Raw genomic sequence first — 19,032 nt, 5'->3', positions numbered from 1 at the left:
TCCCCCTCCCTCCTCTCTCCCCCTCCCTCCTCTCACCCCCTCCCTCCTCCCTCCCCCTCCCTCCTCTCTCCCCCTCCCTCCTCTCTCCCCCTCCCTCCTCTCCCCCCCTCCCTCCTCTCTCCCCCTCCCTCCTCTCTCCCCCTCCCTCCTCTCTCCCCCTCCCTCCTCTCTCTCTCCCCCTCCCTCCTCCTCCCTCCTCTCCCCCCCTCCCTCCTCTCCCCCCCTCCCTCCTCTCTCCCCCTCCCTCCTCTCTCCCCCTCCCTCCTCTCTCTCCCCCTCCCTCCTCTCTCTCCCCTCCCCTCCCCTCGGCCCTCACATTACGCGCGCTGCCAGGCGTGCGACCATCGCCGCTCAGAGTCGGCAGAAACTTTCCGCCCCGCAAAAACATGGCGACCTTTCTCCACAGAAAGATGTTGGTGTTTGAGGGGGAGGAGGAGGAGGAGTTGGAGGGGAAAGTGGCGCCGGAGCTGAACACGGCGATGATTGAAACGACGACCTTTGTCTGTTTAGAGTGAGAGCGGCGAGGACTCACCTCAGCCCGCCATCGCCATCACTGTCGCCTCACACACTCCGCCTGCCCGCCCGCCATCGCCAGCATCACCTCAGTGCGCCATCGCACGGCGGCCGGCCGGCCGGCTAGCTATCCATCGCGTTAGGCCGGCTTCTATCCATGGCCGCCGAGCCGGGCCGGCCCGCCTTCTATCCGTGGCCAGGCCGAGCCGCCCTCTATCCGTGGCCATGACCGAGCCGCCCTCTCTCCGTGGCCATAGCCGGGCCGCCCTCTCCGTGGCCATGACCGGGCCGGGCAGCCCTCGATCCGTGGCCATGACTGAGCTGCCCTCTATCAATAGCCGGGCCGGGCCGCCCTCTCTCCGTGGCCATAGCCGGGCAGCCCTCGATCCGTGGCCATAGCCGGGCAGCCCTCGATCCGTGGCCATAGCCGGGCCGCCCTCTCCGTGGCCATGACCGGGCCGGGCAGCCCTCGATCCGTGGCCATAGCCGGGCCGCCCTCTATCAATAGCCGGGCCGGGCCGCCCTCTCTCCGTGGCCATGACCGGGGCGGGCCGCCCTCTCCGTGGCCATGACCGGGCCCGGCCGCTCTCTATCCGTGGCCATGACCGGGCCCGGCCGCTCTCTATCCGTGGCCATGACCGGGGCGGGCCGCCCTCTCCGTGGCCATGACCGGGCCCGGCCGCTCTCTATCCGTGGCCATGACCGGGCCCGGCCGCTCTCTATCCGTGGCCATGACCGGGCCGGGCCGCCCTCTCTCCGTGGCCATGACCGGGCCCGGCCGCTCTCTATCCGTGGCCATGGGATGGCCGCCACCGAACACCCGCCCGCCGGCCGGGCCGGGCTCGGCAGTACCCGGATGGCAGTCAGCCCCCGCCCAGCGGTGACTCTGCCCCACACGAGTAACCCTTGCCTCCCCTCCCCTCCCCTCCCCTCCCAGCCCTGTGCTGTGCTGTGCTGTGTGCACACACGCCGCCCCGCCACACCACAGGAGGACAACTCAGTGGAGATATTTCAGGCTAGAGACAGACAGATTCTTGATTAGTACCGGTGTCACAGATTATGGGGAGAATGTGGGGAGGAGGGAGAGATGGATCAGCCATGGTTGGCCTAATTATCCTCCTATCACTTATGAACAGGCCCACTGACCAGCGATCACACCGTACACTAAGTGTATGAAAATAACTGCAGATGCTGGTACAAATCATAGAAACATAGAAAATAGGTGCAGGAGTCGGCCCTTCGAGCCTGTACGCACCGCCATTCAATATGATCATGGCTGATCATCCAACTCAGTAACCTGTACCTGCCTTCTCTCCATACCCCCTGATCCCTTTAGCCACAAGGGCCACATCTAACTCCCTCTTAAATATAGCCAATGAACTGGCCTCAACTACCTTCTGTGGCAGAGAATTCCACAGACTCACCACTCTCTGTGTGAAGAAATGTTTTCTCATCTCGGTCCTAAAAGACTTCCCCCTTATCCTTAAGCTGTGACCCCTGGTTCTGGACTCCCCCAACATCGGGAACAATCTTCCCGCATCTAGGTATTTATTCACAAAATGCTGGAGTAACTCAGCAGGTCAGGCAGCATCTCAGGAGAGAAGGAATGGGCGACGTTTCGGGTCGAGACCCTTCTTCACTAGCACTATCCTACACACATGCACGAGGGACAATCTTTACCATAGACGACTCACCCACAAACCAGTATGTCTTTGGAGTGTGGGAGGAAACTGCAGGTCCTGGAGAAAACCCAGGATGTCAAGAGAGTGTGTTTTATTGTCATGTGTCCCAAATAGAACAATTAAATTCTTACTTGCGGCAGCACAACAGAATATGTAAACATAGACTGAACAGAAGATGTAAACATAGTCTGAAGAAGGGTCTCGACCCAAAACGTCACCCCTTCCTCTCCTAAGATGCTGCCTGACCCGCTGAGTTACTCCAGCATTTTGTGTCTACCTTCGATTTAAACCAGCATCTGCAGTTCTTTCCACAGAATATGTAAACATAGTACACTGTAAACAATATGATAAACAAGAGAAAAAAAGTTAAGTGTATATATATGCATACCCACAGGTCCACATATTCCATATACATTTCCATATATATATATACACACATATGAGAACGTACAAACTCCATACAGACAGCACCCAGTCAGGATTGAACCCAGGTCTCTGGCACTCTAAGGTGGCAACTCTATCTCTGCGCCAGTTCTCCAACCAGTCGGACTGTCCCCTATTAAATTTTATCTCTATGCTTCATTGTTACCTTCTCCTAGCTAACAATAATCTATACATCTACCCCATCATTTTTGATGTCTCGTTTTGACACCTTATCCTTCCTTATCTCTGCCTCCTTCTCCCCTGACTCTCAGTCTGATGAAGGGTCTCGACGTGAATCGTCACCTATTTCTTCTATCCCGAGATGCTGCCCGTCCCGCTGAGTTACCCAGCATCTTATGTCTATCTTTGCATCCTTCTCCCTGCTCTGCCATATCTCCCTCATGTGTAACCACTATCCGTGGTGTCAGTCTCCTGTGCATAAAAACATTGCACTTGTGCATCGACAGAATTGTAAGACGATCATTCACACTACACTTTCTATCAAGAGAGGGCTAAGGGAAAAAGCCGGAATGGGGTACTGATTGTGGATGATCAGCCATGATCATATTGAATGGCGGTGCTGGCTTGAAGGACTGAATGGCCTACTCCTGTACCTATTTTCTATGTTTCTATTTTTACGTTATGTCCCCATGTTAAGTTTTTTCCGGTGCAATTGTGGATTTAATGTTACTATTTGTCAAGAGTGTTCTATTGTCATATGTCCCAGATAGAACAATGAAATTCTTACTTACAGCAGCACAACAGAATATGTAAACATAGTACGCTATAAACTATAATAAACAAGAAAAAGAAAATTCTGTGTGTGTGTATATATATATATAAATACACACGCATATTTTCTGACTGTAGTCATACATATTTTATAAAGTGTATAGCATAGTGTAGATTTCACCATAATGCAGTGTCATTAACTGCTGGAAATCAGAGGAAAAGAGAAATTGCTTGCCTTACTTTGAACATCTGATTAGCCGAGATCTTGTAAAAGGGCGGCGCGGTGGCGCAGCGGTAGAGTTGCTGCCTTATAACATATGTTCGATCCTGACTACGGGCGCCATCTGTACGGAGTTTGTACGTTCTCCCCGTGACCTGCGTAGGTTTTCTCCGAGATCTTCGGTTTCCTCCCACACTCCAAAGATGTACAGGTATATAGGTTAATTGGCTGGGCAAATATAAAAATTGTCCCTAGTGTGTGTAGGATAGTGTTAATGTGCAGGGATCGCTGGGCGGTGCGGACCCGGTGGGCCGAAGGGCCTGTTTCCACGCTGTAGCTCTAAATCTAAATCTAAAAAAAAGGGCTCTGAAAAATTACTAGTTACTTTAAGATTGGTATAGAGTAAATTGAGAACTAAAAATCAGGACAGAATGGTAAGAAGTACAAGTAATAGAAATCATTGCAGATAATTGTGCAGTTATCAATTTGGAGCAAAAACAAATTATCAATTAATCACTGTCCCTAAGGTAGAAAACAAAGATCTTTAAATTAAAGATGGTCAAGAAGATTGACCATATCCTAAGTAAGCACAGATGCAGATAGAATGGTGTGCATATGTCATTTAGCCCATCATTCCTGTCCCACATCTTTGAATGGACCATTTAATTCATCCTACTGTGGAAGCTTGTCCAAATAAATATATATCCAGTTCACTGTTTTTATGAATCTGCTTCCACCATCCTTTCCAGTAGTGAAGATCACAGTTCTTTATGGAACCTCAAGTGTTATAAGTACTTGTAGAAAATTATGCTATTGTGAGTTCTCAGGAACATTGTGCCAATCAATCTGCTGGAGGAGCGTAGTAGCTCGAGCAATAGCGGTGGAGAGAAATGGACAGTGGAGATTTTAGATTGGATTCCTTCACCCGTTCAGATATCCATTTCCCTTCACAGATGCAACCCAACCCGCTGTGATCCTCCAGCATATTGTGTTGCTCCAGATTTCAACATCTGCAGGCTCATGTCTCTCAATTGCAGACGGAGCCTTAAAACCACAGGTACACCTCCCAAGGTGAATTCCTTATTTTGAACAGAGGAATCAATGAAGATTTTGGGCCCTTAACAATAATTAATACAACCTTCTGTGACAATGAATTCCACAGATTCACCACCCCGATTAAATAAACTCCTCCTCATCTGCTTCCTAAAGGAATGCCCTTTTACTCTGAGGCTGACCTCGTGTCCTCGACTCTCCCATTGGTGGAAACATTCTCTTTATATCCACTCTATCCAAGCCTTTCAGTATTCTGTACGTTTCAATGCGGTCCCCCCTCATCATTCTAAACTGGCAAGTAGAGGCTCAGTGCCGTCAAGTGCTCATCATATGTTAGAAGGGTGAAGATTGACCTTATTGAAGTATACAAAGTGACAAGGGCATGGATAAAGTGAATGCTCCATTTTTTCCCCCAGTGTAGTGGACTCTCAAACTAGCAGGCATTGGCTTGGGGAGAGAGGAGATAAATTTAAGAGGGACCTTGGCCCAAATGTTTTCACTGTAATGAGCTGCTTTACGACTTCCAAAAAAACATTTGGACAGATGAATGAATGAATGAATAAGTTTATTGGCCGTTCACGGGTAGGAAGGATTTATAGGGGATATATGGGCCAAATGCAGTCAAATGGGACTAGCCCCAAACGCCAATTTGGTTGGCATGGAATTAGTCTGCTACCAGGCTGTATAATTCTTGTTACCCCACTCCTCGCCCTCAATCCGTCTCTCAACTCCTAAATTCTAAGGAAAATGGGCCATTGTGGGCAGTCTTAGTTCATGCAGTAATCGTCGATGCACTTCTCTGGGTGATTTTCCTGTGCAATGGAATCAATGAAGATTATTGGCCCTGAAGAGGTTTACATACGACTCCAAATGTAAAACATTTTCTATCTTTCTAATTTTTAAATATTCACTCCACTAGGGTTCACTAGATTTACTTTTGTAAAAGGAACTTAGTGTGCCCTTTATTAATACAAAGTTGTTTAAACAAGACAGCAATTGAACATTGTAAACGTGATGTTCTGTAAAGTGAACCATGGCTGTTGAACTGATTCCAATGTTCAAACCACCAAAACATTATTTCTAAGGGGATATGAGTTTCATGAATCTCAAAAAAAAGATTCATCTTCAGTCAATCTGAAAAATCTACTTTAGTGCTAATATTGACAAGAAAAATACAGGTATTTTTAAAGAAAAATATCTACATACATTGTTATCTACACACAAAAATATCTACACCCTGAGATGCTGTCTGTCCCACTGAGTTACCCCAGCTTTTTGTGTCTATCTTTGGTATAAAACAGTATCTGCAGTTCCTTCTTACACAACCTTAACAAGCTTATTCTCCAACCAAATTTAAAAATAATATTGCACCCAGTTGTACAACGCAAAAAAGCCCAACCAAAATCCTTTGAAATTTCTTTATCCTTTCTTTTTCCACTTTCTCCTGCAATGTGATATTTAATTTCACCCAGCATAAACAACCACGGTATTTTTAATTGACAAGCAAAATCAACATCGACTTCTCCAACTTTAGATAGTTCCTCTGTCCCTCTCTTCCCCTCCTCCTTCCCAGATCTCCCTCTATCTTCCTGTCTCCACCTATATCCTTCCTTTGTCCCGACCCCCTGACATTAGTGTGAAGAAGGGTCTCGACCCGAAACGTCACCCATTCCTTCTCTCCCGAGATGCTGCCTGACCTGCTGAGTTACTCCAACATTTTGTGAGCAAAATCAACAAAATCAGTTGGATTTTCTGGATCCTATTAAAACAGTAAAATAACTAGAAAGACTAAAGAAAATATATTTTAACACAGTGAAAGTAGGAACAGGATGAGGGGTGGGAAATGGATGAGAATTCAGTTTATTGGAAAAGAAGAGAGGGATATTTACAATATCACTGAAATATATAAAATCTGAACCAGTAATGGTCATACAAATACTCAGTGGTTGTGGTTAGTGCTCTTCGATGCAACAATGACATCCTTGACCTCAACAGTCAGGGTGAGGTTAAAGAGGATATGTGGTGGTGGTGGGGTGGTGGTGTAGATGGTGCTGATGGTACTGATGAAGCGGGGGAATAAAAATGAATGCATTTGTGTTTACATCAACAGTTTGTCCATTATGTTTTGTTTTTTCTCAACTATATCTCTGCAAACAATTAATATGTCTCACATGCATCCCCTTTTGTCTTCGGCCAAAAGCTTAAATCTGTGTCCTGCTGTCTTTGAACAACCAGCTAATGCAAATAATATTTCTTCGACTATCTCAGCCAGAACCATCATAATTGAGTACACTTATGCAGCAAATAGTACCTGTGTTTTCTATTTCACCTTGTAACTAAAATCCCTGAAGCCTGGAGCCACTCCAAAAAAACATTTTTGCACCTTGCAAGGATCTTTACATCATTCCCAAGATGCAGCTAAAACTGAATGCAATACTTAAATGTAGCGTAGCACGTAAGATGAACCACAGCAGTGTGCCTGTTTAGCTTCTAATGCTCTGCATAGCAATTCTTTAAAAAAAATATTTGTAGCAAAGCTCAAAATTTTTATTCAGGTTCAGTACTGTTTGTTTTAATAGCAGGGCAGTGATGTTTTTGCCCAAGGGTGCACATGATACACAAAACACAAAAGTTGCTGAATATGCAGCTGGTCATTAAACACAGATGCCTCACAGTTTTTTTGTCTCAGAGGGTAGTGAATGTCTGCAATTCTCTGTCCCTGAGGGTGGTTAAGGCCAAATCATGAGATATATTTAAGATGGAAATAGGTAAACCTTTAAAAGATCGAAGAATTACAGATTACGGGGAACTAGCGCAGAAGAGGCGTTAAGGCCAACATAATCAGCTACAATCATACTGAATAGCAGGTTAGCCTCAAGGGATACATACGGTGGATGGCTTCTTCTCCTATGTTATCATAGTTTGTGTGGTTACCTAGCTATAGGGCCACAGCTTTTGTATTTTCAAACTAATCTTGATGCTAATCTGATTTCCTGAAGAAAACCAAATTGAACATTGCACCATGTAAGTTAGAGGTTATATATTTTTGTAAGAAAAAATGTAGAAAATGTTGTTGGAAATGTAGCAGTTTGGAGGAAGTATATTCAAAATGGATAAGGCTAAAAATGGTGCTGCAATTTGTAAATTGAATAACACGTTGCTTCTGCTGTTTATTTCATCTCTGTCATGCTGAGTATGTTCAATACTTACAATACTTCTGCACTTTGTGTTTTAATATTTTCTTTTGGAAGAAATCTAGGCCAAAACAAGTAGAATTAGGCCATTCAGCCCATCGACTCTACTCCACCATTCAATCATGGCTGATCTCTGCCTCCTAATCCTATTTTCCTGCCTTCTCCCCATAACCCTTGACACCCATTCTAATCAAGAATTTGTCTATCTCTGCCTTAAAAATATCCATTGACTTGGCCTCCACAGCGCTCTGTGGCAATGAGTTCCCGATTAACTACCCTCTGACTAACGAAGTTCCTCCTAATCTTCTTTCTAAAAGAGTGCCCTTTAGTTCTGAAGCAGTTTCCGAGCTCTGTACACTTTCTAATTTTGCAGGGTTACATAATCAGAGTTTGAGAGTTCGGTTGGGTAACAATTTCGCTGAAGGTTAATTTGGTTTTAAGATTCAGAATAGAAACAGACCCTTCGGTACAGAGTGCATGCCTAACATTGATCACCCGTTAACACTACTACTGTTTTCCCACTTTCCCATCCACTCTCTACACAGTAGTGGCAATTTACAGAGCCCAATATACCTATAGACCCGCACATCTTTGGGATGTGGGAAGAAACCAGAGGTCCTGGAGGAAATATACGTGGTCACGGGGAGAATTCCACACAGACCGAGGTCAGGATGGAGCCCGCGTCTCTCACATTGAGAGGCAGCATTATGCAGCTACATAGTTTTTCTATGTAGTATCAAAGACAAAATCTTACAGTGCCCTCAGGCATTTAAACACAACTGAGCAATTACAAACACCTGTGAAGCCTTGTGTCCCAAACATTATGGTGCCCTGAAATAGGGGGGGACTATGTATAAACACAGCTGTAATTTCTACATGGTGAAACCAAAATGTGTAAAAATACCCTTGAATAAAATCTGACAATGTGCACTTTAACCACATGTGATTTTTTTCTATTACAATTCTCAAATTGTGGAGTACAGAGGCAAATAAATAAATGATGGGTGTTTGTCTCAAACATTATGGAGGGCACTGTACATACAAATGCACCTATTCTGAAGCAGAACTGAGAGAATTCAAATTCTGGGTAAATACAGCAGGACGATCGAGAACCAGAGGACATAGGTTTAAGGTGAGGGGGAAAGATTTAATAGAAACCTGAGGGGTAACCTTTTCATGCAAAGGATGGAAGGTGTATGGAACGAGCTGCCGGAGGAGGTAGTTGAGGCAGGGACCATCGCAACGTTTAAGAAACAGTTAGACAGGTACATGGATAGGACAGATTTAGAGGGACATGGACCAAATGCAGGCAGGTGGGACTAGTGTACATGGGATATATTGGCCAGTGTGGGCAAGTTGGGCCGAAGGGTCTGTTTTCACCTGCATCAGTCTATGATTCTAAGACAAATCTCTTTTTGACATAAAGAAGATTTTCCCCCAAATGCAACATTGATTTTGCATGCATTCTGGCACAGATTCAAGAGTCAAAGGATGATAGCAACACTGAGCAATGTATACGATAGGCTGGATCATTCTAAACAAACTGAAGTTCATAAGTGGAGATGATTGCAGGGCAGTGGATAAATCAACCCCAAGTTGCCAAAAGCCTAGTGTCCCAGTAACAGTGGGAAGAATAACAAATTGGAAATATGTTCAGGTCTACTCCACAAAGTAAATAAATGCCAAACGTTTGTTAACAACTTTTGCAAAATCAGCAGTATCTTTTTCTCTATCCTCAATAGCCATTAATTTCTGTGGAAGTAGCAATGGTATAACATCTTATTTATTAAACTGTATTCAGATGATGGTAAGCACCAACAAAATGGACTGGGAATTTGGTACGTGATGCTTGCCATCCTCACCTGCTATTCGGTTTCTCCACTGTTGCATACTTAACTTGTTTTGGATCCGTAATGTCAGACGTTGGTGAAGAAGGTTCTGAACCTTATTAGTCAGTTTCAAGTGGCATAATCAGGTCAAGCCTGCCCCATGAAATTGTGGAGAATATCTTTGACGGGTGTCAAAGCCCCAGTGGCCCAAAGTCCCACTTAACAACCAAAGGTTGATGATGTAGACTCAGTGCACCAAAGGGCTTGTTTCTGTGCCATTCCTCTCTAAAGCCAGAGGTTTTGGAATTATTCTTCAATATATATTCCCGAATCTCCCAAAAATTACTTTCAAATAATTGAAAAAATTATTGAAAACAAATATAATGAATCTAAGCTCATTCTTAACGGTGTTCCATAAAGCTGTAAAATCTCTACAGTAATGTTGCACCAGCAATCTATGAATGGTTCAATAGTACTTTATTGTGGCATGTACTGAGGTATCGTGAAATTCCTTGTTTGCATACAATTTAGTTGAAAGCTTACCATGCATAAGCACAATTATAATAAAATACAAGAGTATAAGAACAAAGTTCTTAAAATGTGGAATCTTAACTTGGCCTTAAAGGGCCGTCGTCCTGGCGACTCTCAAGTTATTCACTGGAGAATCTCATCAAGTTTATACTTTGCCATTGGAATTCTCAAGTTTGTGATTTCTGTGATTGAACTCCTGTCCATCATATGATCATTAGCATTTACCAACGAAGTTCAGTCCAATACCTTCAAACAATTTTTTTTGGTCTATTTTCTATTTGATCGACATTTAAATGACGTGAAATTACTACAAGGTAATGCTTTTTATACAATTCCCAATGTAATGCTTTTTATACAATTCCCACGTCAAAGTGCAAACTAGCACTTATTGAAATCAGGCTGCAACAAATAAAAATCAGAAATCTGCCATATTTACTTGTGAGAAAATATAAATGGTGTTATGTTCAAGCCTTCACACCGTCTTCAATGTTGCTTAAAATGCTTCAAGAAGTATTCAATTTAGTTCATCCCTCCAGTAAAAATTATTCAGTGCCACATGATGTTCCAAGCAAAGACATTTTAAACCCATTTATTAATATTGTATTTACAAGTTTTCATGACATTTAAACTAAGAATCTAATTATTAGAACAAATCGGAGTAGCTTGGCAATGCACTTATTAAAAATTCTTAAAAATAATCGAAACCATCAAACATTTTCCCTTCATACATTTTCAAATATAGTAACTTATTGAACACTGAATTATAGCATTAGACAAAGAAAACAAATTTGACATAGAAAAAATATTTTGCAAAAAGAGCCTAGTATATTTCATACAATATTAGTGTAAACATTAAATTACTTAAATTCAAAATATCTTGCCACATTTGTGTGTGGCACTTAAGATCATGGCAGTTTCTTTAAACAGATATACCTTATTGTAATTTGGTGGCTGGATAATGTTCAAGTTCAAGATCAATTTTTCTTAAATAAATCTTATTTCTTAAAACCAACCTATATTTACAATATGACAACAATCAAGTATGTGGCACGTACATTTACTCTTGTCTCAATCATATTGTCTAATTCTTGTCCTCTATTCCGCAACATAGAGCTTGTCCATTACTCACTTATGTCTTTTATATTTCAGGCAATGATAAAAACAGGAACAGCAAAAAATGAATGCTCCTAAATTCCTACTCAAGAAATCGGCAAACCTAAATCTTGTGCTCAATTAGAAATTTCCCAATCTGCGAGCTTGGCTTGTTTTTCTTGTAAGATCGGCTTTAATATTGTCCTGAGCGTATTGTGTACCTTAGGACCCTCATCAGCATCAAAACAGACCTGGGGAAAAATACAACAGAATACCCAATGTTATCCAAACAATAATCAGAAACTAATGCTAATTCATATTAGTCTTGGTGCATTTAGCCGCAATGAGATTGGAGTTGATTGCCATAGAGTTGATTGAGTAGTTACCAATTAGGAAAAAGCAAAATTTGCGTTTCCTTTACATCTTGTTATTTTTAGTTCTCTTCTCATCCATTGATCAGTGATTGAAATATCGTCCCATGCACATTAGTTACCATAAAGGCTGTTAATTAACTGAATGCTTGGACAATAAACATCAACAAGCAGCATGGCCACAGGACACAGGAGAGTCGTACCCAACTGTCATGACTAACAATCATAATTGTGGTATATCTAATAAACCAGTCAGTAGATCCAGATTACAATCACGACCCTTTCTGACATCTATTTACAGGTTTAAGTCTGAGTTAGCTTTAAGAAACTTTAAGTAATAATCAAATCTCCATAAAAACATGTGTAAGAACGAACCGTAGCTGCTGGTTTAAACCGAAGATAGACACAAAAAGCTGGAGTAACTCAGCGGGACAGGCAGCGTCTCTAGAGAGAAGGAATGGATGATGTTTCGGGTCGAGAACCTTCTTCAGACTGGTTAGGGATAAGGGAAAGGAGAGATATATATGATGATATGGAGAGATAAAGAACAATTAATGAAAGATATGCAAAAAAGTAATGATGATAAAGGAAACAGGCCATTGTTAGCTGTTTGTTGGGTGAAAATGAGAAGCTAGTGAGACTTGGGTGGGGGAGGGATAGAGAGAGAGGGAATGCTGGGGCTACCTGAAGTTAGAGAAATCAATATTCATACCACTGGGCTGTAAGCTACCCAAGCGAAATATGAGATGCTGTTCCTCCAATTTGCATTTAGCCTCACTCAGACAATGGTGGAGACCGAGGACAGAAAGGTCTTTGTGGGAATGGGAAGGAGAATTAAAGTGACCAGGAGATCAGTTTGGTTCACGCGGGTTGAGCGAAGGTAACATGAAAGGACTGAAAGGATAGAGTCCTTTCAGGTGAGGCAGAGGTTCACTTGCATCCCCTCCAACCTCATCTACTGTATCCGTTATTCAAGATGTGGACTCTTATACATCGGCGAGACCAAACGCAGACTGGGCGATCGTTTCGCGGAACACCTTCGCTCAGCCCGCCTGAACCAACCTGATGTCAGGGTTGCTGGACACTTTAATTCTCCTTCCCATTCCTTTCCTTTGTATACACTGGAATTTAGAAGGATGAGAGGGGATCTTATTGAAACATATAAGATTATGAAGGGATTGGACACGTTAGAGGCAGGAAACATGTTCCCAATGTTGGGTGAGTTCAGAACCAGGGGCCACAGTTTAAGAATAAGGGGTAGGCCATTTAGAACGGAGATGAGGAAAAACTTTTTCGGTCAGAGAGTTGTAAATCTGTGGAATTCTGTGCCTCAGAAGGCAGTGGAGGCCAATTCTCTGGATGCTTTCAAGAGAGAGCTAGATAGAGCTCTTAAAGATAGCAGAGTCAAGGGATATGGGGAGAAGGCAGGAACGGGGTACTGATTGTGAATGATCAGCCATGATCACATTGAATGGCAGTGCTGGATCGAAGGGCCAAATGGCTTACTCCTGCACTTAGACTAGCAGCTGCAAGCAAGCAGCACCAAGCTGTGTTGCTTGTGAAGTAGTGTGTGGGGATTGTGTGGGGATAGTAAGGAGTAAGACCTGTGTGATCTCCTGGACTAGTTTCGATCGCCTAGCTTGGGGTCGGAGAGGAATTTCCCGGATTTTTTCCCAAATTGGCCTGGGTTTTTTATCCGGTTTTTCGCCTCTCCCAGGAGATCACTCAGTTCTTTTGGGTGGGCGGTTGGAGCGGTTGGAGTAGCGGCCGGGCGGTAGGTTTAGTAACCGAGCGCGGGGCTTTGTTTGGAGAGTAAGACTGCCAGGGCAGTTTTTTGTTCTGGGTGTCGGATGTGGGGAATCTGGGAGTCTAATAGTCTTCCAGACATCCACATCTGCGCCAGGTGTGAGGAGATGGGGCTCCTAAGGGACCGTATTAGGAACCTGGAGCGGCAGATTGATGACCTCCGTCTGGTCAGGGAGAGTGAGGAGGTTATAGATAGGAGTTACAGAGAGGTGGTCACTCCTAGACCACGGGAGGTAGACAAGTGGGTCACTGTTAGGGGGGGGCAAGGAACAGAGGCAGGGACTAGGGAGTACCCCGGTGGCTGTACCCCTTGGAAATAAGTACTCCTGTTTAAGTACTGTTGGGGGGGACAGCCTACCTGGGGGCAACGACGGTGCCCGGGCCTCTGGCAAGGAGTCCGGCCCTGTTGCTCAGAAGGGTAGGGAAAGGAAGAGGAGAGCAGTAGTAATAGGGGACTCTATAGTGAGGGGGTCAGATAGGCGTTTCTGTGGACGCAGTCGGGAGACCCGGATGGTGGTTTGCCTCCCTGGTGCCGGTGTCCGGGATGTGTCTGAGCGTGTCCAGGATATCCTGAAAGGGGAGGGAGAGGAGCCAGAGGTCGTGGTACATATAGGTACCAACAATATAGGTAGGATAAGGGAAGAGGTCCTGAAAGGAGAATTCAGGGGGCTAGGAAGAGAGTTAAAAAAAAGGACTTCCAAAGTAATAATCTCAGGCTTACTGCCTGTGCCACGCGATATTGAGAATAGGAATGGAGTGAGGTGGAGGATAAATACGTGGCTGAGGAACTGGTGCAGGGAGCAGGGTTTCAAGTTTCTGGATCATTGGGACCTCTTCTGGGGGAAGTATGACCTGTACAAAAAGGACGGGTTGCATCTGAACCCGAGGGGAACCAATATCCTGGCGGGGAGATTTGCTAAAATAACTGCGGAGACTTTAAACTAGTACGGTTGGGGGGAGGGACTCAAACACAGATAGCTAATAGGCAGTGTGTGAGGCAGGAGGCAGAAAAGGGAAACACTCAGACCCAATATGTAGGAGAGAAAGAAGGGAAAAGAAATAAACTGAGAATAAGAAATGATGGGTCCCTTAAATGTGTATATTTTAATGCTAGGAGCATTGTAAGAAAGGTGGATGAGCTTAGAGCCTGGATTGACATCTGGAAGTATGATGTTGTGGCGATCAGTGAAACATGGTTGCAGGAGGGTTGCGATTGGCAATTAAATATTCCAGGATTTCATTGTTTCAGATGTGATAGAATCGGAGGGGCAAGAGGTGGGGGTGTTGCATTGCTTGTCAGGGAGGATATCACAGCAGTGCTTTGGCAGGACAGACTAGAAGGCTCGATTAAGGAGGCTGTTTGGGTGGAACTCAGAAATGAGAAAGGTTTAGCAACACTTATAGGGGTGTATTATAGACCGCCAAATAGGGAACGAGAATTGGAAGAGCAAATATGTAAGGAGATAGCAGATATTAGTAGTAAGCACAGAGTGGTGATTGTGGGTGATTTCAATTTTCCGTATATAGACTGGGAATCACATTCTGTTAAAGGGCTGGATGGTTTGGAGTTTGTAAAATGTGTGCAGGATAGTTTTTTGCAGCAATACGTAGAGGTGCCTACCAGAGAAGGGGCAGTGTTGGACCTCCTGTTAGGAAATGAGATGGGTCAGGTGACGGAGGTATGTGTTGAGGAGCACTTTGGGTCTAGTGATCATAATGCCATTAGTTTCAATATCATTATGGAGAAGGTCAAATCTGGACCAAGGGTTGAGATTTTGGATTGGAGAAAGGCTAATTTTGAGGAGATGAGAAAGGATTTAAAAGGAGTGAAATGGAAATTGTTGTTTTATGAAAAGGATATAATAGAGAAATGGAGGATATTTAAAGGTGAAATTTTGAGAGTACAGAGTCTTTATGTCCCTGTTCGGTGGAAAGGAAAGAATAATAATTTGAAAGAGCCGTGGTTTTCCAGGGAAATTGGACACTTGGTTCGGAAAAAGAGGGAGATATACAATAAATATAAGCGGCAGGGAGTAAATGAGGTTCTTGAGGAATATAAAGAATGTAAAAGGAATCTTAAAAAGGAAATTAGAAAAGCGAAAAAAAGATATGAGGCTGCTTTGGCAAGTAATGTAAAAGTAAACCCCAAGGGGTTCTACAGATATGTCAATAGCAAAAGGATAGTGAGGGATAAAATTGGTCCATTAGAGAGTCAGAGTGGACAGCTATGTGCTGAGCCGGAAGAAATGGGGGAGATATTAAACAATTTCTTTTCTTCGGTATTTACCGAGGAGAAGGATATTGAATTATGTGAGGTAAGCGAAACAAGTAGAGTAGTGATGGAAATTATGAGGATTAAAGAAGAGGAGGTACGGACACTTTTGAAGAATATAAAAGTGGATAAGTCTCCAGGTCCTGATAGGATATTCCCTAGGACATTGAGGGAAGTTAGTGCAGAAATAGCAGGGGCTATGACGGAAATATTTCAAACGTCATTAGAAACAGGGATGGTGCCGGAAGATTGGCGCATTGCGCATGTTGTGCCTTTGTTTAAAAAAGGTTCTAAAAGTAAACCTAGCAATTATAGACCTATTAGTTTGACATCTGTGGTGGGAAAATTAATGGAAAAGATACTTAGGGACAATATATATAATTATTTGGATAATCAAGACCTGATTAGAAACAGTCAACATGGATTTGTGCCTGGAAGGTCATGTTTGACTAATCTTCTTGAATTTTTTGAAGAGGTTACCAGGGAAATTGATTAGGGCAAGGCTGTGGATGTTGTCTATATGGACTTCAGTAAGGCATTTGACAAGGTTCCACATGGAAGGTTGATTAAGAAGGTTAAATCGTTGGGTATTAATAGTGAGGTTGCAAGATGGATTCAACAATGGCTGAATGGGAGATACCAGAGGGTAACGGTTGACAATTGTATGTCAGGTTGGAGGCCAGTGTCTAGTGGAGTGCCCCAAGGATCTGTGTTGGGTCCACTGTTGTTTGTCATTTACATTAATGATCTGGATGATGGTGTGGCAAATTGGATTAGTAAATATGCAGATGATACTAAGATAGGTGGAGTAGTTGATAGTGAGGTAGATTTTCAAAGTCTACAGAGAGACTTGGGCCTTTTGGAAGGGTGGGCTGAATGATGGCAGATGGAGTTTAATGCTGATAAGTGTGAGGTGCTGCATTTTGGTAGGACAAATCAAAATAGGACGTACATGGTAAATGGTAGGGAATTGAGGAATGCAGTGGAACAGAGGGATCTGGGAATAACTGTGCATTGTTCCCTGAAGGTGGAATCTCATGTGGATAGGGTGGTGAAGAAGGCGTTTGGTATGCTTGCCTTTATAAATCAGAGCATCGAGTATAGAAGTTGGGATGTAATGTTGAAATTGTACAGGGCATTGGTGAGGCCGAATCTGGAGTATGGTGTGCAGTTCTGGTCGCCAAATTATAGGAAGGATGTCGACAAAATGGAGAGGGTACAGAGGAGATTTACTAGAATGTTGCCTGGGTTTCAGCACTTAGGCTACAGAGAGAGGTTGAACAGGTTGGGTCTTTATTCTTTGGAGCGTAGAAGGTTGAGGGGGGACTTGATAGAGGTTTTTAAAATTTTGAGAGGGACGGACAGAGTTGACGTGGGTAGGCTTTTCCCTTTGAGAGTGGGGAAGATTCCAACAAGGGGACATAGCTTCAGAATTGAGGGACAAAGGTTTAGGGGTAACATGAGGGGGAACTTCTTTACTCAGAGGGTTGTGGCTGTATGGAATGGGCTTCCGGTGGAAGTGGTGGAGGCTGGCTCGATTTTATTATTTAAGAGTAAATTGGATAGGTATATGGATAAGAGGGGATTAGAGGGTTATGGTCTGAGTGCAGGTAGATGAGACTAGGTCAGGGAGAATGGTCGGCGTGGACTGGTAGGGCCGGACAGGCCTGTTTCCATGCTGTAGTTGTTATATATATATATGTTATATGTTATTGTCTATTGTCATCGTTACTTTTTTGCAAATCTTTTATTCATTGTTCTTTATCTCTCCACATCGCTGTCTATATCTCTCGTTTCCCTTATCCCTAACCAGACTGAAAAAGGGTCTCGACCCGAAACGTCACCCATTCCGTCTCTCCAGAGATGCTGCCTGACCCGCTGAGTTACTCCAGCTTTTTGCATCTATCTCCATAAAAACATCACTCATTTCAAATTATGGCATATAGTTTACTAAATAAAGTACTCCTAATTTAATTGTGGACATAGCCCATCGAATTGTATTATAATTTCAGTTTCACATACAAAGTTAATCAACAAAATTCATCAAGTATGCACTTCAGAAAAAAATGCAACTATGTGTTCTAAAAAAAATATTTAATTGGTAAAAATCTATTCCTGACACGTTATTGGCAAACAGGCATTTATTCCATATAGAATGGTGACTCCAAAATGCTTCAAGAATCTTGAAAGAGGAAAGTCGAGTCATTATGTGTGATCAAAACAATGATAAATAGCATCCAAAGGTAGATACTAAAAGCTGGAGTAAGTCAGCGAGTCAGGCAGCATCTCTGAAAAGGAATAGGAGACATTTCAGGTCGTGCCCCTTCTTCAGGCTGAGAGTCAGGGGAAAGGGAAACAGAAGATTATAGGTGGTGATAGAGAACAAATGAATGGAAGATATGCAAAAAGTAACGATGATCTGGAAGAGGTGAGCCCACAATGGTCCATTGTTGGCTGTGGGCTAGGTGATAACGAGTTATACAGAAAATGAAACAGGACGACAATGAAACTAGTACGACAACTAAGGTGGGGGAGGGGCAAAGAGGGAGGGGATGCAAGGGTTACTTGAAGTTATGGAAGTCAATATTCATACTGCTTCTCAAGCAAAATATGTGCTATTCCTCCAATTTGCATTTGGCCTCTCTCTGACAATGGAGGAAGCCAGGAGAGAAATGTCAGTATGGGAATGGGAAGGGGAGTTAAAGTGTTTGGCAATAGTGAGATCACGTGGGCCAAGGCGGACTGAGCAGAGTTGTTCACCGAGACGATCACCGAGCCTGCGCTTGTTGTCACCGATTAATAGGAGACCCCAACTGGAACAGCGGATACAGTAGATGAGGTTGGAGATGCAAGTGAACCTCTGCCTAACCTGAAATGACTGTTGGTGTTCCTGGACAGAGTCGAGGGAGGAGGTGTAGAGACAGGTGTTGCATGTCCTGTGGTCGCAGGGGAAGGTACCTGGGGAGTGATGAGTTAACCAGCAAGTCGCGGAGGGAAGAGTCTCTGAAAGCGGAGAGGGGTGGAGATGGGAAGATGTGACTAGTGGTGGGATCCTGTTGAAGGTGGCAAAAATGTCAGAGTATTATGTGTTGTATGCAACTGCTGATTGGGTGAAATGTGAGGACTTTGTGACTGTCCCTGTTGTGACTGGAGGGAGGCAGAGCAAGAGCGGGACTAAGGGATACCGAGGAGACACGTGTGAGAACCTCATCTATGATGGAAGCAGGGAATCCCTCATCCCTAAAGAATGAAGACATTTCAGATGTGATAGCATTTGAGGTGTTCCATTTTGGAACATCTAACAAGGGCAGGAC

At 43.8% G+C, this 19,032-nt stretch overlaps 2 protein-coding genes across 20 annotated transcripts in view; both read right to left on the bottom strand.

Annotated features, from left to right (window-relative positions):
* LOC144601683 (uncharacterized) overlaps window positions 1-1,355 on the bottom strand; it is a 28,230-nt gene extending 26,875 nt beyond the window's left edge. For 6 of the 10 annotated variants that reach the window (XR_013548349.1, XR_013548353.1, XR_013548347.1 and 3 more), the window contains exon 1: window positions 533-1,355. Coding sequence is in view for 1 of the 10 variants with exons in the window: in XM_078413931.1 (XP_078270057.1) it covers window positions 603-1,052 (450 nt within the window). In the remaining 9 variants the exon portion in view is untranslated. The remainder of the gene's footprint in view (window positions 1-532) is intronic. The other 4 variants (XR_013548350.1, XR_013548351.1, XR_013548355.1 and 1 more) reach the window with 1 other exon arrangement.
* Window positions 1,356-10,124: 8,769 nt separating this feature from the next.
* The window catches only part of ptpdc1a (protein tyrosine phosphatase domain containing 1a), a 293,396-nt gene continuing 284,488 nt past the window's right edge, over window positions 10,125-19,032 (bottom strand). For 9 of the 10 annotated variants that reach the window (XM_078413921.1, XM_078413926.1, XM_078413923.1 and 6 more), the window contains one exon: window positions 10,125-11,520. In XM_078413921.1, coding sequence (XP_078270047.1) covers window positions 11,407-11,520 — 114 coding nt within the window. In that variant the 3' untranslated portion in view covers window positions 10,125-11,406. The remainder of the gene's footprint in view (window positions 11,521-19,032) is intronic. The other variant, XM_078413929.1, reaches the window with a different exon arrangement.

Source organism: Rhinoraja longicauda, chromosome 17 (genome assembly GCF_053455715.1).
Source record: "Rhinoraja longicauda isolate Sanriku21f chromosome 17, sRhiLon1.1, whole genome shotgun sequence".
In the NCBI taxonomy this organism is placed as follows: Eukaryota; Metazoa; Chordata; class Chondrichthyes; order Rajiformes; family Arhynchobatidae; genus Rhinoraja; species Rhinoraja longicauda.
The sequence above is the reverse complement of the archived record's forward strand: the minus strand, read 5'-3'. Positions and strand labels throughout refer to the sequence as shown.